At 38.8% G+C, this 24758-nt stretch overlaps 1 protein-coding gene and 1 pseudogene across 2 annotated transcripts in view; one reads left to right on the top strand and one right to left on the bottom strand.

Annotated features, from left to right (window-relative positions):
* POLD3 (DNA polymerase delta 3, accessory subunit) overlaps positions 1–24758 on the bottom strand; it is a 51310-nt gene that overhangs the window by 18094 nt on the left and 8458 nt on the right. For both annotated transcript variants that reach the window (XM_040489333.1, XM_040489334.1), the window contains exons 3-7: positions 21163–21265; positions 12993–13032; positions 11632–11764; positions 5432–5687; positions 4057–4129 (exon numbers count right to left, since the gene is read on the bottom strand). In XM_040489333.1, coding sequence (XP_040345267.1) covers positions 4057–4129; positions 5432–5687; positions 11632–11764; positions 12993–13032; positions 21163–21265 — 605 coding nt within the window. The remainder of the gene's footprint in view (positions 1–4056; positions 4130–5431; positions 5688–11631; positions 11765–12992; positions 13033–21162; positions 21266–24758) is intronic.
* On the top strand, positions 13264–14368 carry LOC121039143 (GTP:AMP phosphotransferase AK3, mitochondrial-like; annotated as a pseudogene).

Below are 24758 nucleotides of genomic sequence, written 5' to 3'. Positions count from 1 at the left end.
GATTTGAACCTAGGTCAGTTTAACTCCTCAAAATCCTTACCTCTTTCCCTACACCAAGCTGCAACTACTATGCCATGCAGAGGATTAAAAAATGCAAGCAGGATGGGCCTAGCCATCTGAGAAATCATAGAAGAATAGCCTTCGTGCTATATTCAGTGACAGTTTTTTTCAAGAAAAGTCATAAAATACTCTTAGCTGTGAACAGCATGAGGCTCTTCAATAAGTAGCTTTGGTTATATGTAAAATGGCTAAAACCAGCTACAGTGTAGGAAAAAGACCAATTGATAGCTTAGCCTTGGCCATTACACACGGCTTAGTATAATAATTTATAAACAAAGTATATTCTTTGAAAGAATAGATGATGGATAAAAGTATAACATGCAGCTTGTTTATACTTTATTTTTTGAAGACTTTACTGAGAAATCTGGTGGAATCCACCAGAGAATGGAGGCATTTTCTCTTGCCTTTTCAAAACTGTTGTTCTCAAGTATCAGTACTTCTCAAGTTTTTCCACCAAATAGTACAGGAGAGTAAACATGTATGTCTAGGGGGTCCAGAGTCAGTAACTGATTCCCAAAAAACCAGTTCTCTGAAGCTGCATGTATATCCTTAAAGTTTATGCAAAATTTGCATTGTTACAGAATTTATATCATATTGACAGCAACTGTTTTAAAATTATATAATAGGGGCACCTGGGTAGTTCACTTGGTTAAGCGTCCAACTCTTGATTTTGACTCAGGTCATGATCTCACAGTCATGAGATCTATCCATTGATCAAGCCCCACGTCAGGCTATGCACTGGGTGGGAAGTCTGCTTGAGATGCTCTCTCTCTCTCTCCCTTTCCCTCTGCCCCTCCCCCACTCTCTCAAAAAAGTAGAAAATAAAATAAAATAAAATAAAATAAAATAAAATAAAATAAAATAAAATAAAATAAAATAAAATAAAATAAAAATAAGTAAAATAAAATAATTAGGAGGAAAAACCTCCAAGTATTTCCTACCTCACTCCTGGGGTAAGGAAAGCAAGGCTATTGCATACAGTCTACCAATTTCAGGAAACTGATCTTAATTAAAATACCAGTGACCAAAGAGATTCAGCATCCAGAGTTTTCACTCTGTCGTGGTTTCACAGTATTTGGGGAACTCCAAATTATTTACATATGCAGCTACAAATGGCCAATTAGCTGGTAAAGAGGCAGCTCATTGCAACACTTTCAGACTACTGTTAAGGAAAATTTAACCACATTTTCTTTTTTTCTGAATGATCAAATCATTTGTATCATTGACTAATTAAAAGCATCTCCTTTTTATACTCAAAATATGAAACACCTTTAGAAGCAAGATACAGATGATGACTTTTTAATTTTGTCACCAATGCTGTAATTTTTTTCACATATGGAGCATTACGGTTCTTGTTAATAATTCATATGCCAGAAAATTTATCCTTTTAAAGTATAAAATTCAGTGCTTTGTAATGGTGCAAATATCAACACTATCCAATTTTAGAATAGAACATTTCCATCACCCCAAAATGAACTCTGTATCCATGAGCAGTCACTCCCCAATCCCAACCTAGCCTGTAACACTAGTCTACTAATCTACATTGTCTCTAGATTTGCCTATTCTACACATTTTGTATAAATAAATTTATATAACAGGTGGCCTTTTCTGTCCAGCTTTTTTCATTTCACATATTTCAAGATTCATCCATGTTATAGTTCAAGGACTCATTCCTTTTTTGGCTCAATAATATCCTATTGTGTGGTTATATCACATTGTGTTTATCCATTCATCAGACGATGGACCCTTGGGTTGTTTCACCTTTTTGGCTATTATGAATAATGTTGCTATGAACATTTGTGTACAATTTTTTATGTGGACATACAGTTTTAATTCACTTGAGTAGATATGTAGGAGTGGAAGCACTGGATAATTACTTAACTTTTTGAAATACTACTATACTGTTTTTCAGAGCAAGCACATTATTTTATATTCCCCACAGCAGTATATGAGGGCTTGACTTCTCCACATCCTTGCCAACACTTGTTATTGCCCGGCATTAAATTTTAAATGTTTCAAGTCTCTTCAACTCTTTTCATCCAACTCTCTTCACTTTCATCACAATGATCTTGTCATGTCTCAAATACAATAAAAATATTTATCATTTTACTTTTTTCTTTAATGTTTATTTCTGAGAGAGAAAGAGAGAGGGGGACAGGAGATCTGAAGCAGGCTCAGCACTGATAGCACAGAGCCCCTCGTGGAGCTTGAACCCATAAACCATGAGATCATGACCTGAGCCAAGTCAGACACTTAACCCACCAAACCATTCATCCGATAAAACATTCATCATTTTACTCTAAACATTCATCCTTGAAAAAACGTTAGATAAATCAACTTTAGAAGCCATTCTTTTTATTAGGTTAAGTATTTAATTCTTTTATTTTATCCAGTTTCCCTACTCCTTCTATCACTGTCTGCCTAGCAATTAAAATAATTAACTATTTTATTCTTTATTGATTTGTCTGTCTCTCACAGTAGAATGTAAGGACCATGAAGGCTGATACCTTGCTTGTCTACATTTCCTCCACTGTATCACCATGGATAATAGTTGCAAGTACACAGTACTTGCTCAATAAATATTTCTGAAATAAACACATGAATAAATTATATACTTCTGTATAGCTTGATTTTTTTTTACAACTAGCAAATATTCACAGCTTATATATTTTAGAAATAATAAAATTTTTTAAATTCACTGGTTACAAATGCATAAGAAAACAAAACAAAAATAAAAACGTGGACCTAAAAGTCACCAAGGAACCACACACACTCTGATTGGGTTCAGTGGACCAGTACCAGCCATGCAGGCCAGTGACATTAGCACTATCTATTTTCACAGAAGTAGGGAGCCCTCCTTGTGCATTCTGCCTGCAACAATACAACACGCTTCCCAATAACCTGAAGTATCAAATTTTCTACATATTTTCAAAAGACAAAAACCTTCTCTGATGGATTTTATGGCAAATAAACACTATCTACCCCAACGCCTCCTCCAACCACTAATCCGACCATCACAGGAAAGCAGAATTCTGACTAATTTTTCTTGCACAAGCATGTAACAAAACACCTTCCCACAAGATCTTTGTAAAACTGATGCTCCAAGAAAGTGTGCCATAATTGTCCTGTGGCTCCTGAATGCTTTCTGGTATTATGCCACATAGCCCTTAGGGGAGGTGTACTTGGTATGAGAAGTATGAAAATATGTGACTACTGGTTCTTTCCATATGAAAGAATTCTAATTAAAACAAAAATTTTAAGGGCATCTGGATGGCTCAGTCTGTTAAGCTTCTGACTTTGGCTCAGGTCATGATCTTGTTCATGAGTTTGAGTCTCACATCAGGCTCTGTGCTGATGGCTTGGAGCCTGGAGCCTGCTGCTGGTTTTCTCTCTCTCGCAAAAATAAAAATACTAAAAAAATTTTTTTAAATAAAGGAAATTTTGCTTTCTCAAAAAGTATTATTTTTAAATGGCTACAATCACCTGTGCCCTTCTAATTCATACTGAGGTCTAGTTCATTAACATGAATAATCTGTAAAAAATAACTATAGAATGTCAAAAAGATTTGTTTTTGCAACCCCTTGGGAGACAGAGGTAATAATTAATAATGGTCACACCAGGCAAACTGACCCCAGCATCTAGGATATTAACCTCAACACTATACTGTTTAACCAAGCAGCCTCCCTTCTATTTTATCACCCATTTTCAAGAGCCCTATGAAACAAATAATTGTCTTTTCAAGGCAGGAAGTAAAAACAGGAATAGTAAACTACCACCCAAGGTAAACTGAACTCAGCTCACCCGTTAAAATCCACTGTTCCAGTTGGGTTACTTCCATTCAATATATTGGTCAGTAGACTGCAAATTTATGTTAGGATGCAGCAAGTCTACATGGGACACCAGATGGGTAAAAACTGGGTAAGGTGGCTTTCACCTCAAATATGTTATTATATTACCATTCATGTATTAATCAAAGGAAGGTAAAAACATACTTACTCATAGCAGCTTTTCCAAAAAAATTGTTCATCACATTCCCTTTCCCTGGTGCCTTATTGCCTGCAGAAGATACCTAGAAGCAGAAAACACATATGATTTTTTTTAGTGTCTAGGCTGTTCTTCAAGTCGGAGTCTTAAACAATCTCTTCAATTGCAGGGCACATTGTCACGATGGCACAGTCCCTACATAATCATGCCAAAATGTGTCAGCGTGAGATATAAGAACAAATCCACACCAGAGTATCTGATGTTAATCTCCAAAGCTTAGTTACTCATAGTTCTTACAGAATTATTACCCATGAATGTGTCTAAACTTTGAGTATACTTAAAAACTGCTTAGTTTGATAGAATTAAAACAGATCAGAGGCAGTATGATACACAACAAGGGAACCTCCAAAATGTTACATTTGTTATTATCAGAAGTGGATTTGAATTCTGGTTGTGCCATGTAATAGCAATCTGATATCCAGGCAATTAGCCCTTAGTTTCACCACCTACAAACGGAGATCTCTTCCTCACAGAATAATTAGGAGGATTTAAGCAAAGATCAAACTACTGGCACACAGTAGTTCTATAAATGTTAGGGGGTTTCCCTCCACTCCCCTCTCCTTTTCCAAAGCAGAGGCCAAAAATCACGATGGTAATAACAATAATAACGATAATTATGGGGTGCCTGGGTGGCTCAGTTGGTTAAGCGTCTGACTTTAGCTCAGGTCACGATCTCCTGGTTCGTGACTTTGAGCCCCGCATCAGGGTCTCTGCTGAGGCCACTTCTGATCCTCTGTCCCCCTCTCTGCCCCTCCCTGACTCATTTTCTCTCTCAAAAATAACTAAACTTTAAAAAATAACAATAATTATGCTTTTCTGGAGTATTTTTTAATAGTTTTTAATGAGACTTTTCTTAAGTCAATGCACTTTAGTTCAGATGTGTGAACAATAAATAAGGGAAGCAGATGAAGAAAAAAACACGCAAAATTCATAAAACAGAATGAGAATGTTAAATACACTAGGAAGAAAGGCATACATGGCAAAGCTCAGAATATAAGATGTTCCCAAAATGACATATTGCTAATACACGATTCCTGGCACTTTATGGTTTTCAAGTGTTCTCACATGCATGATTTCAATTGGCTTGCAAAAGAATCTTGTGATGTGCACAGGACCATTTTACAGAAGAATCCAAAGCTTGGTGAGAAGCATTTTCAAAAGAAAAAGGACAATTTCAGATGAGAATATCAAGAATTAAAGGATTCAGACCACAATGGAAAAACTAGACTATATTATTATATATTGGAACCTTATGTGATTAAACTACAATGCTCTTCTAGTTACCCATTCTGAGCTATAAAGACATCTTTAAACTTATATTTGTTACCTCTTTAGCCTCTGTTTTGGTTTCCTTGTTGGCTTCTTGGGTTTTAGAAGCAGCTTTAGAGGCAAACATTCCCATTATTCCCTTGGGCTGCTGTAAAATCTGTTTGGAGGTAGGTGGACTATGACCATTGGTTGTCAACTCATTATTGGCTTGTGTCTCACTTGATACTTGAAGATCTGACTGCTCAAACTTTTCGGAAGATGAGGATTCAGCAGGAGCTCTGGGAACTGCAGCTGCACATTGTATGGCACTAAACCTGAAGTTGGAAATGTTACATTAATTTCAAAGTCTTGCTTCTTCCACACAATACTTTCTACTTCTAACACTATTAAATTAGAAAAGTTTAGAACTAAAATGGATTTTAGAAATTATTTTGTGCAGGGGTGGCTGGGTGGCTCGGTCGGTTAAGCGTCTGACTCTTAATTTCGGCTCAGGTCATGATCTCACTGTTCGTGAGTTTGAGCCTGGCCACGGGCTCTGTGCTGGCAGTGTGGAGCCTGCCTGGGATTCTGTCTCCTGTCTCCCTCTCTCTCTGTCCTTCCCTTGCTTGCTCTCTCTCAAAAATAAATAAAAACTCTAATTTAGATAGAGAAAAAAGTATTGGAGAGATGTTGAGAGACTTGTCCTAGATTATACATCTAGTCAGTAACAGAACTAGGACTGGAATCTGAGGTCTTCTACCATACCATATTGAACATCTTACTTTTTTGAAGAAAGCACCCCAATTCAAAACAGTAAGAATATACCAAAAAATAACAAAAGATTAGTAATGTCAACATCCTTGGGAAATCAAATGGTTATCTCTTGTGTTTAAAGACCTTCACCTTACAGAGCTACGTATGCAATAAATATTGACTGAACCAAAGTTACGAGCTTTAAATATTAATAAAATTCCTGGTAGGGGCGCCTGGGTGGCGCAGTCGGTTGGGCGTCCGACTTCAGCCAGGTCACGGTCTCGCGGTCCGTGAGTTCGAGCCCCGCGTCAGGCTCTGGGCTGATGGCTCAGAGCCTGGAGCCTGTTTCTGATTCTGTGTCTCCCTCTCTCTCTGACCCTCCCCCTTTCATGCTTTGTCTCTCTCTATCCCAAAAATAAATAAACGTTGAAAAAAAAAATTAAAAAAAAAATAAAATAAAATAAAATTCCTGGCAACTCTCCTGGCCAGAGTGGGTCATGCTTTAAAACAAGGAAGAAGCTGGGAACAGAGCCACTGGCTCCTATGACCTGTGGTCCTTTATTGTCATTTGTTAAAAATTTCTAATAACACCCACTAACAGCACCAGACAAGTATGCCCAAAGCCAAGTGAAGAAATGTGGAATGGTATGCATGGCATATTAAAGGGAGCATTCATCTCTTCTATAATCATCGTAGATGTGCCTTGTTCACACAAATCCCAGTTGTGCTTAAAGCAAAGTTCCTCAACTTTTCTGACAAAGAAAAACATTTTATTTCCCCCAGTCTTTAGCTTACTGGGAGTAGGTGAGAGCTCCTTGGAGGTAGGGAAGGGTACTATTCATCTTTTGTATTTTAGGTACCCAGTACAAGGCCTGGCACATAGAAATACGTGTGAAAGAATGAGAACTGAAGTCCCTGGAAGTGAGGCTTCTGGTTTCTCTCCCTTCTTTAATGTATCACCTCCACTTGAGGTGGGAAAAGTTAAGAAAGAAACTATGTGGTAATAGTAATCATTCGAGAGATCAACCAGGCACAACTTCTAGATTAACTGGCCTAAGAAAAAAGTCCCTGATACATCATTTAATTTCAGAAGTAACCTTAGACTGAGCAGCCCCAAAGCTGAGTCTATAGCTCCAAAATCTTCCCCTGATTTATTAGAGTCCACTTCAGAAAACCCCACACTAACACAAATATTTTGTGCATCAGAGTTAAGAACAGACGGAAATCATTTCCTTATACCCACTAGTCTTCCTCTCTGGCCTTGCAGTGCTTTCATGTACACAGAAAAAAGCAATGGTTTATTTCATTGTCAACATCTGAAGTTGGCCCTGAAACAACTCTTTCTCCATTTGGTCTACATTCCACACCTTAGGGTCAGGACCAGAACTGGCAATAAGGAAGAGACCAAGTTAGGCTGGGAACATGTCCGAAGAGAGAAGAATCTGCTCAGTCCTAAAATTTCAACTTTCTTCCTGTCACAGCACTTCTTAAAACACACGAAACAATGAGTCAGATTTCAGTTGGCCCATAATTCTCAAGGGCAATTACAAACTTCTTTATTGGAGATAAATTCTTCACATTTCTACCCATTATACTTTAAGTATTTAAGTAAGGTTTCATTAAAGTGCTTCCTATTACCACATTTCTACTTTGCCATGTTTACTTTAGTGGTCCCTGAGTAAACACCATTTTGAACTTCTGAGTCCCCTTTATTCCTGTTTGTCTACTCAGATACAATAGAAGAACTGATTTTTAGAGCTTGACATGCCACAACTAGATTTTAATACAGATTATTTTTGAAATCTAATAGTAGAATTTACATAAACCTATCAGGATATTCATCTTTTCTTATAGTCCTTCCCTAAGAAACACCACTTATCAGGGTGCCTGGGTGGCTCAGTTGGTTAAGCATCCAACTTCGGATCACGACTCAGGTCATGATCTCACAATTTGTGGCTTCAGGCCCTGCATCAGGCTTTGTGCTGACAGCTCAGAGCCTGGAGCCTGCTTCGGATTCTGTGTCTCCCTCTCTCTCTGCCCCTCCCCCACTCATGCTCTGTCTCTCTTTCAAAAATAAACACTAAAAAATTTTTAAAAACCCCACCACTTATTACTCTAGCTATAGAATTATAGTTATTTATTTAATAAATATTTGTGTGCCTATTAAGGTTTGAGCGGTAGAGTAAAAGAACTAATGTCTATCTATCATCAATTCACTCAACAGTTACTTACTAAATGCTTACCATTTGCCAGGCACCATTTTTTGGTCACAAAATAGACACAATCCCTGTTCTCATGGAACTTACAGAAACTATGTTTGGCAAGTCTCTATTTCTCCTCAAGGACCTGGCTGTATCAGTTACCCCATCTCCCCCAGTAGCTTCAACCATTTCTTCTCTTATGGCTCTTTCTGAATAGTACAAGTTCAGGGCATTCTCAACAATGTATATATTCTCTCTCAGTCTCAAATCCTCTTTAGCTACCTCTCTCTTTCTCCATTTTACAGTCCAATTTCCTGAAAAGACTTGTCCATTTTTGCTGTCCCACTTTATCATGCTCCCATTTACTCAGTTCACCAGATTCTGGCCACTCCATGGAAAAGCCTCTTACCAAGGCCATCACTAAATCCAATGGACACTTTTCAGTTCCTATTCTACTTTGCTTCTCAGTAAGATATGATATTGCCAATCAGTCCCTACCTCTTAAAACTCTTTCCTTGCTTTTAGAACCCCCTATATTCTCGTGATTTTCCCCTCATCTCTGGCTGCTCCCACTTAGGCTCCTCTTCTCTTGACCATCCCTTGAAAAGTGGCTATCTTTAAATAGCGCTTACTACGTACCAAACACTATTCTAAGTGTTTTATATATATTCATTCATTTACCCCTCAATAACCTGTTGAGCTTTGTACCGTTGTTAGCTTCATTTTACTGATGAGGAGACAGAGGCACAGAGAGGTTCAATAATTTGCTTAAGGTTATACAGCTAGTAACCATGGCCTCGAGTTTTACTTTCTGCCCTCCTTCATTCTATGCATTCTCTGTGAATGACTGTATCTACTGCTGTGTCCCAATTAATTACCTATTTTCTCTGATTCCGAAATCTCTATCTTCATGCCAGATTTCTCTCCTTAGCTCTAGACTCATCTGTCTATTGCATGGACATCTTCACTTGGACTCCCCACAGGCTTCTCAAACTCAACATGTCCAAACCCAATTCACCATTTTTCCTTCTCCCCGCAAGCTTACTCCTCCCCACATATTCCCTTTCTTACTGATAACACCATCACCCAATTCAGCCACCAAGTCAGATATATGGTTATCATCCTTAACATCATGAACACCCCCACCCGGCCACACACACACACCTGGTCTCCAAGTGTGACAACATCCAGGTTTTGACAGCATGACTCTTTAACCTTCATACCTCTTCACCCTCAATACAACTACTATACTTCAGATAACTGTCATCTCCACCCTGAATCACTGCAACATCTCTCTTCACTGATGGCTTTGTCTCCCGATTATTCCCTTCTGATCAATGTTCACCGTCTTATTGCAGCCAAGTGATCTTTTTTTTTTTTTAATATTTATTTTTGAATGAGAGGAAGAAAACAAGTACAAGCAGGAGAGGAACAGAGAGAGAGGGAAAAAGAGAATCCCAAGCAGGCTCTGCGCTTTCAGCACACAGCCTGATGTGGGGCTTGATCCTACAAACCATGAGATCATGACCTGAGCCAAAATCAAGAGTTGGACACTTAATTGACTGAGCACCTGGGTGCCCCAAGTGATCTTTCTATAAATGCAGCTCTGATCATTTCACCCATCTGCTTCAAAATCTTCAGTGGCTCCCCAGTGCCCTCAGAATAAAGTCGAAACTCTTTAACCTACTAGTCAAAGTGTAGACTGTGAGTCCTACTTTAGTCTTATATTTCAGTCTAAGTCCTACCTCTCAGTCTAAGTCCAGCCATAGAAAATGACTTTGGTTCCACACAAGCACCATGTTTCCTCACAGTTCTGTCCTCACTCTTCTACTTCTCCTTTTACTGGCTACTTCTACTTGGGCCTTAAGGCCTTGACTTAAATGTCACACCCTCTAGGAAGCCTTCTCTCTTTTGCCTCATCACTCCACCCCACCTAAAAGTGAGGGATGAGTGTCTGTGGGAAATCAAATAGCTATGTCCTGGGTTAGGCGATTATAAGGAAAGCATGCATTCTCCTAACCCAGGACATAGCTATTTGATTTCCCACCTATCCCCCTTTTTTGTTTGAAGAATCTTCTTGCTCATGGGAGTTGAGGAGGGTAATCAGTCATTGTTCATGACGTCTTGAGGAGGCCACTACAGTGGAGATCACTCAGAGGGCTATGAGAAGAGCAGGCCAGAAAGCAGTGTTCTGCTTTGCAATGCGTTCCCTATAATCTCCTAATACAGGCCCTAGCTATTTGATTTCCCACAAATGCCCCCCAAATAGCCTCCCTCAGTATTACTATTACAGCACTGTCACGCTATAATGTAAGTGTTTACCATAGGACCATCAGTTCCATAAGCAGGTACTGGGCCATATTCACTCTACAGTGTGTGGCATGTCATAGGTACTCATCAGAACTTTGTGGAATGAATTCAAATGATCTCACTTAGTACCTATCAAAGTAGTAGGTGCTTAATATGTCTGGGGAACTGATTTGAACTCTTAATACAACCCCACAAAGTAGGTATTACTATTTAAAAGTTTTAGGGGCGCCTGGGTGGCGCAGTTGGTTAAGCGTCCGACTTCAGCCAGGTCACGATCTCGCGGTCCGTGAGTTCGAGCCCTGCGTCAGGCTCTGGGCTGATGGCTCAGAGCCTGGAGCCTGTTTCTGATTCTGTGTCTCCCTCTCTCTCTGCCCCTCCCCCGCTCATGCTCTGTCTCTCTCTGTCCCAAAAATAAATAAACGTTGAAAAAAAAAAAAAAAGTTTTAAAATGAATTTAATTTAAAAATGAAAAAGCCAAAACTCAAAGAGTTTAAGTAATTGGCCCCAAACCACCAGGCTATTAAGCAGCAAAGCCACAACACAAGCCTGTGCATTATGGTCCATCACCTCACTGAATACGATATAAAGTACAAAAACAAACAAGATGTGATCCTGGCTGTGAAGATCAACTGCTTTTGGATGGAAGGTAGAGGGATAACAAATTAGAAATAGTTTTTGAAGGACGTTTACACTGGTTCCTGAAAAATGGGTAGGATTCAGACAAGCAGAGACTGGGGTAAGGGAGTAATGAGGGGGCACAACAAACATTTCTGGTGGCGGTGACAGGATAAATACATGAGAAATAGATTTATGGGGAGTCCACTGGGGTTTTCAATATGGGTTGTGGCTGCTATTTTTCACCTTATGATGTACTAATAAAACCAGGCATGTGTCTTACTGCAAGATAAATGGGGTTTTACTAGACTTGGCATTCACTCTTAAGAGGCAGCCACTGTGTAAACATCTTACAAAATCAATTCGTAAAGAAGCCCACAAGGAACATTAAGGAGCTCACTTGCTGCAGTTCTGCAAGTTGCTTTTAAGGATGTCATAGTCGGTATTGAACAGAGGCCCACTGTCCTTTAGCATGGCTTTCTGGATGCTGTACACATGGATGCTGGCAGTCACAGCTAGCTTGGACTTCACTGCTACAAGTCAACAGGAAAAGCAGTCTGTTAATACACAAACTTCATAGCATGTGGGGACTTTAACAAGAAACCCTTCTGCATTAAAACCATTTGCAATCTGTGGTGGTCCAAAAAGCCCTAAAATGCCAAAGGGTCACAGACACAGTACAACATCAACTCTTTTTTCTATAACGGGGACATAATGACAAGGTAGGTAGTGGTGAGTCAGTCCTAAGTACCACACCTGTGAGGGTATCACTCATCCAGTGGACGTTCGGTAAACATTAATGAATGATTGATGATGACTATGATGTTTTGGGTTTTTTTTTTTTCAGTCAGGGAAGAATCTTTAGCATATAACTGAAGAATAATTTCTACCTGAGAAGACTCAATTATGTAATTCAATTTTTGTGCAGACAAAGCAACTCTATAACAAAAATACTAACCAGATAAGTCTGCAGAGGAGAAACACAGAAGAACATCACAAGAACAAATGTTAGATTCCACGAAGAGAGGGAATGTGCTTGAGTCTCCAGCACGTAGCACAGAGCCTGACAGAGTATAAATACTCATGATGTATCTACTGAATGAATAAATCTCACTTCACCTACCACGGTGGGAATTCACAAAGAAAAAAGTGGACATCTCCACCACCCTAAATACCTCAGAGTTCTTCTGTAAGAAAATGACACCACTGGTGGTGTTGTATAGGAAGTACAACAGTACAAGTTTTGTCTTGAGACAAAGGTCCAGATCATGTGGACCCTGTCATAAAATTCCTTTGAAATGGATTTTTAAATAGAACCATAGCATTAATAATTTTGAAATGGGAAGATAAATTTAATTTAGAAGTTCTATTAAGTCTTTCTGACTTTGGAAAAGCAATCTTTAATTTTCTTCCTAAAAAACTGTTCTGGAACACAAAACAGTATTTAGAGACTGTCTATTTACAGTTGATGAGGTGTTCCACATGTTATTTATGATAGTTTTTTTGCAAGAATCACATGAGCTTTGAAATCCTGTGATAAAAGTGCTTTATAAATGTCAGCAGCTACTGGTCTTAAAAATGGGAAGTTAGGCAGATGTGGTATCCTATTTTAACATGTTTCAGAAAGTACTAATAAAAGGAATATTCAGCTCTTCAGTTAAATAGCTAAATATACTGTACGCAGATGCTAGGGGCAGATTTTTTCTGTACCTACATTGATCCCAAAAGAAGAAAATCTTGCTAAGTTGCTAAAACACTTACCTTCCAATTTATCTTCTCTCACTACTGCAACCTTGTGGCACTGTAAGGAAATAACATCTCATTAGTGTTTAAAGTAGTAGTACAACTTCCAATTTGAAAGTTTCTTTGCTGATAATTCAATTGCACCTTGATGTGAAATTACGAACATTAGGTACCCATAAAAATCTGTATTACAGTTTCATAAAGTCAGGCTTATTTTTTAACTTAAGCTGTTTACTTTAAAACTTCATCGGGTTAAGGAAAGTGACAGAATATACATATCAACAATACAATGAAAAACCAAACAAATGGCAGCCCTCAGCTCACAGTGCTGCCAGCCCACAGGTCCCAAACCACAGAACAGGGTGAGTGTGCAACCAGGCCAAAGCCCTCTTTCTGTGCAGCCCGGGCCTCCTGAACGCAGTGATCATGGTGGCACCGAGCTCGGGCAAGGTGTGTCATCACACATCACAAAATACTTTGAGCTGAAGCCCCTCTCCCACAGGGACCCACTCTGAGACAATGGGCTTGGGACACAGAAATTGGTTAGCCAAGACTTTCACTAAACAAGGGAAGCTCATTTCAGACAATGTCATGACTCAGCTTGGCCCTTCGTGAACTGAAAAATCTCACCCAACATAGCTGGGTATTAGATAGTTTTCCAAGGACACTTCCATAAGCAGAAGCCCTGGATCGTTTATCAGATAGACATGGTGATTAATCTGAACATGCCCTTTGAGGTCATTAAACAACACCTCACTCCTTGCTAAATTCATCCACCTAGCCACCCGGCCTACAACATCAAATTCATCCCTCCCAAAACCGTGATGATCTGACTGGAGCACCTATCATCCAGTGTGAGAATAACAGACCAGAAATGGTTCTCAAGAGATGGAAGGCTTACAAAACCCAAACAGAACTGGTCCTGGAATATTAACTACCAGACAAAAGGGGTGTAGGATACATTCTCCACAACAGAAACTGATAAGATCTGGCCCTATGTATATGTTTCCCTACAAACAAAAGTTCCACAAATGAACCAGAAAGCATCAGTTACTTCATGAGGAAAACCACATTTACCTAGTAAGATGAGCAGAAGCTCCTCGTCCATGCATTTAGAAGCTCCTTATCCTAAGACTGGCATGTATGAATTCTTTGAGAATTCTATTAGTTTCATTTCTACTGATTTTATCTGGAAATTAAGGATGTGTCAAATGAGTGAAATATAAAGATTCATCTTTTGAAATTATCTAGTGTTTTATCCAGTAATCTGTGGGTGTGCAATTGAAAAACATCAGAAATGTCTAAACTTAAAAAAAAAACGTTTTTAATGTTTTTTTAAGTTTATTTATTTTTGAGAGAGAGAAACAAAGCACCCATGCATGAGGTGGGGAAGGGCAGAGAGAGAGGATACCAGGCAGGCTCCACATTGTCAACACGGAGCCAGAAGTGGGGCTTGAACCCACAAACCATGAGATCAAGACCTGAGCCAAAATCAAGAGTCGGATGCTTAACTGATTGAGCCACCGAGGTGGCCCTAAAAAAAAATCTTTTAGAGCAAATTAAAAAAGCAATTGGTAGTAACCTAACATTTGTTCAGAAGAATAAGTGGTTGATAAAGTTTCCTTACTTTATGGAAAAGAAACAAAAAAATTCCATATTATTTGGGGAAAGTATCTTATAAGGGGCTTTTGCATAGACTGATGCAAAAAAAAAAAAAATCTTCAGCATTGTGGTGTATTATGGTTTTTTGAAATATTATTTTTAAAAAATTCCAAAAAAAAAAAAAAACTGGATTTACAGATTAGTTCCAGGATGCAAATTCACTGCTACCTATACGCTAAGACACTTATAAACTAGTCACATATGCTGTATTTATTTTGTCATTAAACATACCTTCAGTTTACTCGAATTTTCAATTTACTAAAAAAAGTATTAATTAGCACATAAGAAAGTTCATTTTCCTAAGACTGTTCTTTTGAAAATACATGTGCACCGAGAGATGATTTACATCAGAAACAGACAGAAGTTCTTGCAAAAACACCAAAGCTGAATTTTCAACAGAAAATGTAAGTAAAGTCTTATGTTTTCAAATGTTATTGAGTTTAAAAATTTGTGCTTTAGGACCTACTTGCTAGTTTGCTTTGTAATCAAAACGTAAGATCTGCCTTGTAATTAATAAATTAATTACAAGAAGAAGAATAAAAGAAAACCCATGGCACAAGAAATAGATCACGTATGCTTGAGGAAAATTCCCTTGATATATATAACAATCATAATTAGTAAACAGCTATAGCAATTAAAAGCATTTACATGACAGGCTGAAAAAGACCAAAAAATAACTGAGTTTGCTGAGTTCTTTATTCCTAATCAAAGAAGTTGACACCTGCTAGCATTCACTGCCATAGTTATGGCCACTGTTATTTGGCAGGAAGAAACTCTACCGGTGAGTATAATCTGAGTTGCCATATTAAAATGAAAATGATTTGATCCCTTAGTGGGGTAACAAGGATGCTTGCTTACGTCCTGTGGGGCATATGAGAGCTAGAGGAGAAACATGACTCTTGAATGGTGTATTTACTCTTAATGTACTTGGTGCTAAATCAAATGGAACAAGTCCTTGTACAAGCTGTTATTAACTGCCTTTGAAAATGTAGCCCATTTTATTCCAGGCACTCAAAATACAAATGCCAGCAAGTGGTTCTTATGTATTTTGTGGAGGAAAAAAACTTACTTTCCTTTCTTCTGATTTTTAAAACTTCAATGTTGATCTTTCAAAATGGACCAAGGCTTTTAAGGATTATAGTAAACATTTCATTCTTCACAAAATTTTCTATAACGCCTTATTTGAATGTTAACATTATGTGCTTTCTAAAAATGCTGTGAACTCTTAAACTTATGAATTATCACTAGGTTATCAGACATGCATTAGTATTAACGTATTAGAATAAAACTCCATTTTTTTTAAGTATATTTATTTTTGAGATAGAGACAGTACGAGCCAGGGAGGGACAGAGACAGGGGAGAGAGAGAATCCCAAGCAGAATTCATGATGTCAGCACAGAGCCCGATGTGGGGCTCAATCTCATGAACTGTGAGATCATGACCTAAGTCAAAATCAAGAGTTGGACGCTTAACCAACAGAGCCACCCAGGTGCCCCTTTGAATAAAACTAAATTTTAAAACAGTGAAAAATAAACACAAGAAAATGAACACAGCATCTCAAATAGTGTGAGTAAAAGAACCTCTTAGTAAGTTTTGTAAAGAGAATTAATATATAATCATATGGAACCAAATAAAAATTGCATCTGTCTCTCACAGATTAGAATAAATTCTAAACCAAGCAGAGATTTAAGTGTAAAGAATAAAACCATACATATACTAGTAGAAAATATGGGTGAATTCTTCTATAAACAGATAAATTCTACTATACAGTGATATGAGAATGAGGAAAAGTTTCCTAACTATAAACAATAAGAAGAATTTAAATAATCTATAAAAACAAATGTACAATTTTTAGATGACAAAAATAAACTTTAAGCCAAAGTACAAAGAGAAATGATAAAGTGGGAAAAATACCTGCAACTCATATCACAAAGGGTTAATATATAGCTTCTAAAATAGAGGAAATAAACTCCTTTAGAAAAAATAGGCAAGAGGTATGAAGACAATTCATAGGAAAAGAAACACAAATGACCCCGAAACATATGACAACATGCATTATATAGAAAAGGGACTCTCATACATTACTGGTAGGAATGAAAAATGGAGAACTATTTGGCAATTACCCAACAAAAGTACATACGCATCCTAACAATCCTAGGAAACGCAACCTTAAAAGTGGCAAAAATATTAAAAAAAAAAAAACACACGTTAACTATAGCACAATTTGTAAAGGCCATGTATTGTAAATAACTCCAAAAACTATCAATAAGGGACTGTTGAAAAACCTAAAGTATTATCAATGTAGCATCAGGTGGCTGTAATAAGGAATGAGGAATATTTTGGGGCGCCCGACTGGCTCAGTTGAAAGAGCATGTGACTCTGGGTCTCCAGGTCATGAGTTCAAGCCTCATGTTGGGTGTATAGATTGCTTAAGTAAATAAATAAACTAAAAAAAAAAAAGGAATATTTCTATAACTGCTATGGAATAATGTTCAGGATCTACTGTAGGTAAAAAAGCAAAATGTAAAATAGGGAGTATAGTATGAAAACTTTTATCTAAGAAAGGGAGTAATAAAGGGGCACCTAAGTGACTCAGTCAGTTGAGCATCCAACTCGATTTCAGCTCAGGCTGTGATTCCAAGGTTGTGGGATCAAGCTCCATGTCAGGCTCCGCACTGAACGTGGAGCTTGCTTAAGATTCTCTCTCCCTCTGCCCCTCTCCCCCCTCACTTGCACTCTCTCTCTTAAAAAAAAGGGAGGGGGGAGTAATAGAATATATATTTGCATATATTAAAAATATATACAACAACAACGGAATAGAAGCAGAATCTATTAAAATAATTACCTGTAAGGAAAAGTAGGGAACCTAAAAATTGAAAGTGGGAAAAATTTGAATTTAACTAGATACTTAATTGGTGGCTTATCCACAGAGAGGAGTTATTGCAAGTGACTCTAAAACACAGGCTGATTGGGGTGCCTGGGTGGCTCAGTTGGTTAAGCACCTGACTCTTGAGTTTGGCTCAGGTCATAATCTCAGTTTGTGAGATCAAGCCCCACCTCGGGCTCTACACTAAAAGTGCAGAGCCTGCTTTGGATTCTCTCTCTCCACCCCTCCCCTGTTCACACACACTCTCTCTCAAAACAAATAAGCTTTTAATAAAAATAAAAAATAAAAAAATAAAATACTAGCTGATTGTGCATCCCTAGTAAGATATATCCTACAGACAAAAGGAACTGCAAAGAAATCTTAACCTGTTTTTGGTAATCATATTAAAGATAGTTTTGCTTTACTAAAGCAAATATTTTTCAGTATTTTAACATATTTATGAATGTTAGGAACTACCAAAACTCATATAACATAAGAGAAAAAAGCAGTATAAAATCAACTAAATTTTTTTTCAAAAGTGTAATTTTTATAAACTGGGTATATTAGTATGTTTTCATAATGCATTTTCTCCTTAAAAAAACAAAGGTCAGGGTGCCAGTTGGTTAAGTGTCCAACTTCGGCTCAGGTCATGATCTTGGGTTCGAGACGCATGGTGGGCTCTGTGCTGACAGCTCAGAGCCTGAAGCCTGCTTCAGATTCTGTGTCTCCCTCTCTCTGCCCCTCCCCAACTTGTTCTCTCGCTCACTCTCTCAAAAATAAACAAACATTTAAAAAAAAAAAAAGTCATTCCAAAAAATGTTAGGTTCTGTAAAACTGTACCAAAAAAATTATACAGCTAAGTAGAAAAGCAGCATTAGGAATTAACCACTCAAACTTACTCAACTTTCTAAGTAAGGCCCTACAAACAAAAATGGGTACCTTCAGGAGAAAATGTGGACGGCCTAGAGAGTTCAGTGTGGCTAAATGCTGCCTGAGGGGATACTGGCAGTTGAAATGCCAACTTGCTTATGGTAAACAATGCATACCAGGGTAGAGGTCTGATTCAGTGGGTTCCTCTTAGCAGTCCATCGCCTTAACCACTCGGCCACCTCGTCCCACTCAGTGGGTTCCTCTTAAGATGGACACAGGGGTGGGGTGCCTGGGTGGCTCAGTAGGTTAAGCATCTGACTTCAGCTCAGGTCATGATCTCACTCAAAATTTTATGAATATGTCAACATACATATTTTTCTTTCAGATTCTAAAAGGAATCAGTGATCAAAAAAAAAGAATAAAAACCACTGCTTTAAAGGAACACAAGGGGTGACTGAGTGGCTCAGTCGGTTAAACATCCGACTTCAGCTCAGGTCATGATCTCATGGTCTGTGAGTTTGAGCCCTGCATTGGTGTCTGTGCTAACAGCTCAGAGGCTGGAGCCTGTTTCCGATTCTATGTCTCCCTTTCTTTCTGCCCCTCCCCTGCTCACACTCTGTCTCTCTCTCTGTCTCTCTCTCACAAATAAACATTAAAATAGTAATAATAAAAAAAAAAAAAGGAACACAATTATTCTAAGGTAAAGAAATGGTAAGACTAGGGGCACCTGGGTGGCTCAGTCAGTTGAGTATCCGACTCTTGACTTTGGCTCACGTCATGATCCCAGGGTCATGGGATCTAGCCCCATGTTGGGCTCCGTGCTGAGCATGGAGCCTGCTTAAGATTCTCTCTCTCTCTGCCCTTCTCCCCCGCTCATGCTCTCTAAAATAAAAAGATAAATAAAAAAAAATTGACATGACTAGATTGAAGGCAACAACTAATTAAAGAAAGAGAGGGGGGCAGGGTGCCTGGGTGGCTCAGTCAGTTGAGTGTCTGACTTTGGCTCAGGTCATATTCTTGCAATTCGTGGGTTCAAGCCCCACATCAGGCTCTGTGCTGACACCTCAGAGGCTGGAGCCTGCTTCAGATTCTGTGTGCCCCTCCCCTGCTTGCACTCTGTCTCTGTCTCTCTCTCAAAAAATAAGCATTTAAAAAAATAATAAATAAAGGGCTTTGCCTTATAGAAAAAACAAAAGAAAAGAAAGAGGGGGGGTTAGTTAAACCTAGAAACAAAAGGAAAGAAGACATTCAGATGCAAACTTGGGCAGTATTCACTCTAAAGCTATGTGTGGAAAGGATTCGGGTGGCAGGTTTATTTCTGAAAGCAAATAAATCAGGTCTGCTTAATTTTGTGTTTCTGATATATAACGACATCTGATTCTGTCTACACTTATAAACACCTTGTTATCACCTGGCTTGCCAAATAGCTTACCAATGAGGAAAGAATATGCTGGTCACAGAATATAAGGATCTGATCCCATAGCAGTTGTTTCTCCTTATAAATTACTAAATTGCCAATCTAGTTTTAATGTTTGTTTATTTTTGACAGAGAGAGAGAGAGAGAGAGAGAGAGAGACAGAGACAGAGACAGAGCATGAGTTGGGAGAGGCAGAGAGAGAGGGAGACACAGAATTCGAAGCAGGCTCCAGGCTCCGAGCTGTCAGCACAGAGCCCAACGCGGGGCTTGAACTCACAGACTGCGAGATCATGACCTGAGCCGAAGTCGGATGCTCAACCGACTGAGCCACCTAGGCGCCCCAAGTTTTAAATTTCACATGCTTGGGACTCTTGCTACAAGATGACCCCAGTCAATATATTGATAAATCAGGCTTTTCTGAGCTGAGGGCTCTAAGGGAAAGTCAAAAGAAAGAGAAAAACGTAAACATTAGTGGATATCTGAGCAGGAAATCTAATCCTTGGGCTAAGTTCTATGGAGCTGATGGTGGTGGTAGTGGAAGCAAAAGAACTTTCAGATTCGAGATTTGGGGAAGTGAGAACAGAAAAGGTGTCCTTTACTTTTGGGAGGAAGACAGAGAGGAGAAATTATCAAAGTTCCCAAGGATCAGTCTAGTGAAGAAGAAGGAACGAGTTATCTCAGCAGAGCTTCTGATGCCCTCATCCAGGCATGACAGTAATAGAATGATCCTTGAGCCCTCAAGAGGGACAGGGAAGTAGCTAAGAGAACTCAGCAGACCTGAAAAAGCTTTGTGCTCTGGATGATAAAGACACAGCAGTGACCTGTGCTGATGAATGACCAGATACCAGATGGGACTATAGATAGATACAGGAGAATAAAGGTGTTCCTGGCCTATGCTTCTGCACTGCATTAGCTCAGTCCCCTATTAACACCTCTGTCCCTCAGCCACTCAGACATAAGCCTACCAAAATGAAATTTTTCAAAATTTTAAACTGAAATCAAACTCAGTTTAAAAATAAATAAAATTGGACTTTCTGAACACCCAAGTTGTGGCTGGACATCTGAACAGGATGAAAATTAACCATCACTGTCCCCAGTACACTTTGAAGAGGAAGAAAGGAATAGCAGAGCAGTCTCCTAATCTTGTTGCCTAGGAAAACTGAATAATCATGATACTCTCTCTGCATCACAGCCAAGATATTACCCAAACTTAGAGTTTTAGGTTCAGTCTAAAAATCCAAAATAATCAGCATCTTGAAGTTTCCCTTTAAAATTTCCGTAATACTGAATCCTACTGTTTTCCCTTGTGTTATGTTATGTAACATGGTTTATAACTCAAACATACTCCAGCTCATAAGATTCTGACAACTTACAGAATGTCCATTCTGAATGAGACTGCCAGACACTAAATAGGTGACATGCAGCTGGGCTCCTGAATTCTCCTTTCGCTTCCTTTCAACATAATCATACAGCATCCTGTTCCAAACAAAAGGCACAAGTCATTATTAGTAAGTTTTTACCCCATCAACTCTTAATTCATGACTTAAGAGTTAAATATATAAAATCTGATGGTCCATCAAATTTTTACAGAATATTTTGATCCATCTCATAGACAGAGAGTTAAAAAAAAATGGACTTTAAACAGGACGTACAGGTTTGGATCAACTTGTATGGAGTTGGCACAGTAACAACAACACAGTGGATACAACAATGAATCAAGAAAAAGTTCAGTCACTAACTATCCTGGATAAGTTAATTTTTCTAGGCCTCTTAACCCTAAGATATAAAACGAGGGGAATCGGTGACTCTTAGCCTGGGATTCTTGTGGCCATCTCTAACCCTCCACTCCCTAAACTGAAAGCAAGATACACATGTGTTTTTGGAAGGAGACAGTTCAGGGTTAATAGATTCTCAAAGGGATTACTCTAAAACAGTAAGAACCACTATGTAGATGATCATAAGTGTCTCATTCTGAAATTCAAATTTTATGTTCGCTCAGACGCAATGCTGTTTCAGAACTGCAGAATGTAACAGCTTACTCACACTGCCCAGTATTCAGAATATTCATTAACCTGAAATTGCCACTCAATGTAGAAATAAAATCGCTTTTAATGTTTTTTAATTTTAATGTTTATTTATTTTTTAGAGAGACACAGAGCATGAATGGAGGAGGGGAAGAAAGAAAGCGAGACACAGAATCCTAAGCAGGCTGCAGGCTCTGAGCTGTCAGCACAGAGACTGGTGCGGGGCTCAAACTCATGAACTGTGAAATCATGACCTGAATTGAAGTCAGATGCTTAACAAACTGAGCCACCCAGATGCCCCAATGTTGCTTTTAGTAGTATCCCTAAACTAATTTTTATCTTTATGTCCCAGCAAGTATCCGAAGTTAACTCCCCTTAACTTAGTTTAACAAAATAATTTAACAAAAACAACAACAGAGGCATAGCATTTGTGTCTTTTATTTCAAGAAACATTTACTGTGCCTCTGATATGTCACACTTCTGCCAAGGACAGCTAAATACTGAAAAATTCCAAAGGAAACTCAACCTACACTGTTGACCACTCTTCTTGAAGCATCTGCTCTCTTAGCTTCCATGATCCCATGCCCCATTGAGTCTCCTGCTACCCCTTTCAACTGCCTCTGCCCCATTTCCTGCACAGACTTGACCATCTCCTCCTACTCCATGCTGCTGGAGTTCTGTTGTCAGCTATCTTTTCCCTCTAAAAATTAGAGTGACCAATGATCTGGGTGTGCCTGGATCTGAGGGGTTTCCTGAGACATGAACTTTTAGTGTTAAAACAGACAGACAGTCCTGGGGACACCAGGATGGTTGGTCACCTAACTACATATTCTCATTTTGGTCTATTTCATTCACCCCATGGTTTCATTTATTCCTAACAACAACATCATCCGCTCAAACCACCCAAACCAGAAATCTGGAGTCATTATCCTTCACTTCTCCCTGTCTAGTGAGTTACCAGATCTCATTAGGTCTTCCTCCTAAGTAATTCTTGACTCCAGGCCCCAAATCTCTTAACTGGACTATTTCGAGTGTTAATTCTGCCCTGCCCCTTTCCCATTCATTATCCACAAGGCCACCATGGTGAAGCTTTAAAAATGCAAATCATCTGATCAACAAAATTCTACTTTATGTTCTATTTCTAGAGGATAGAGCAGTGAACAGAGGAATCCAAATTCCTACCGTTATGCTGTAGAAAAGAAAGACAAACAATAAACTAACAAATAAGTAAATATATGTCAGGCAGTAGTGAATCTATGAAAAAAAAAATAAAGGTAAGGAGAATATAACTAGCCTGAGAAGTTCTGTGATTTTATATAAGATGATTAGGGAAGACCTCATAGCAGAACCCTTCGTCAAAGTAAGGGAGCCACCAATGTGGATATCTTGGGGAAAAATGTTCCAGGCAGACAGACTAAAAATGTAAAGGCTCTGAGGCAAGAATATAAGTAAGCAAAGTTCAAGAACAGAAAAGAGGCAAGTGTGGAGGAAGAAGAGTGGTGCCAGACTTGCAGGGCTTTATGACCCTACGTAGGACTTTAAGCACGGAAGTCATTAGAAGCTTTAGAACAGAAATAACAGGATCTCACCTTTTAGAAGGATTCCTCACTGCTGTGTGGAGAATATACTGTTGAGGGGAAAGGGAGGAAGCAGAGGGACTAGTGAGGAGGCTACTGCAGTAATCCTGGCTAGAGGTGATGGTGGGCTCAGACCAGGACGTTAGCAATGGAGGTAGTGATTAATGGGTGAATTCTGGGTACATTTTAAAGGAAGAAACAACAGAATTTGCTGGTGGATTGACTGTGGGGTATGAGAGAAAGGAGTCAAAGATGATTGGACTAAGCAGCTCAAAGAATAAAGTTGTCATTCGCTGAGATGGGGAAAAATAGGTGTTGGGGGAGAAATTAGGAGCTGGGTTTAGAGGCATGTTAAATCTGAAATGCCTATTAGTCAATAAGTGATGTTGAAAGGTAATTGGATACTCTTGTCTGAAATCTTACTCCTTGTTCCAAAGTTCTCAGTCTTTTCCTAGCCCCTAAGGATTGACTCCAACACTCTAGCAATGACAGGTAAGACCCTTCTTGTTCTGGCCCCTGTATCTCTCACCATTCTCCCACACTCACTATTTTCAACCTTAGGAAACATTGTGCAGTTCCCCCTTGCTCTTTGGTATGCCCTCCATCTGCCTAGAATGCTCTTCTCAGACCTCATCTACCTAACTCCTCATCAAGACAGCAGCTCAGTTATCATCTCCTGTATGAAGCCTTCCCTAATACCACCTAGGCTAGCAGGGTATCCCTGCCTTCTAAGTTCTAACAGAACCTACGCCATACCTATTAGAGCACTTATCACACTATATTCTAACTACTTCATTATATATCTGCCATCCCCACTAGACTATAAGCTCCCCGAGGACAAAAATGTGCCCTATTCAGGGGTGCCTGGGTGGCTCAGTCAGTCAAGTGTCTGACTCTTGATGTCGGCTCAGATCAAGATCTCACAGTTCGTGAAATCGAGCCCCAAGTTGGGCTCTGTGCTGACAGCACGGATTCTCTCCCCTTCTCTCTCTGCCTGTCTCCCACTCACACTGTCTCTGTCTCTCTCAAAATAAAAGAAATAAACTTTAAAAAAATTAAAGAATAATTTCCAGGGGCACCTGGCTGGCTCAGTCACTCGAGCATGTGACTCTTGATCTTGGGGTTGTAAGTTTGAGCCCCACGTTGGATATAGAGATTACTTAAAATCTTTACAAATACAATAATTTCTACATATCTTTTAAGTCTCTAAGATATGTTTATCTAACTGTATTACACCAAACATTTTACCTTTACTGACAAAATATGCAAAATACTCTTAAATATCAACGATACACTTCCCTACACATGATTAACTATACTTTCCCATTTTAATTTTCCCTAGAATGAATACAGTATATAGTCTATAAT

This window comes from Herpailurus yagouaroundi, unplaced genomic scaffold, assembly GCF_014898765.1.
Source record: "Herpailurus yagouaroundi ecotype Mexico unplaced genomic scaffold, PumYag 180, whole genome shotgun sequence".
Classification (NCBI taxonomy): domain Eukaryota; kingdom Metazoa; phylum Chordata; class Mammalia; order Carnivora; family Felidae; genus Herpailurus; species Herpailurus yagouaroundi.
This window is presented reverse-complemented; position numbering and strand designations above follow the sequence as displayed.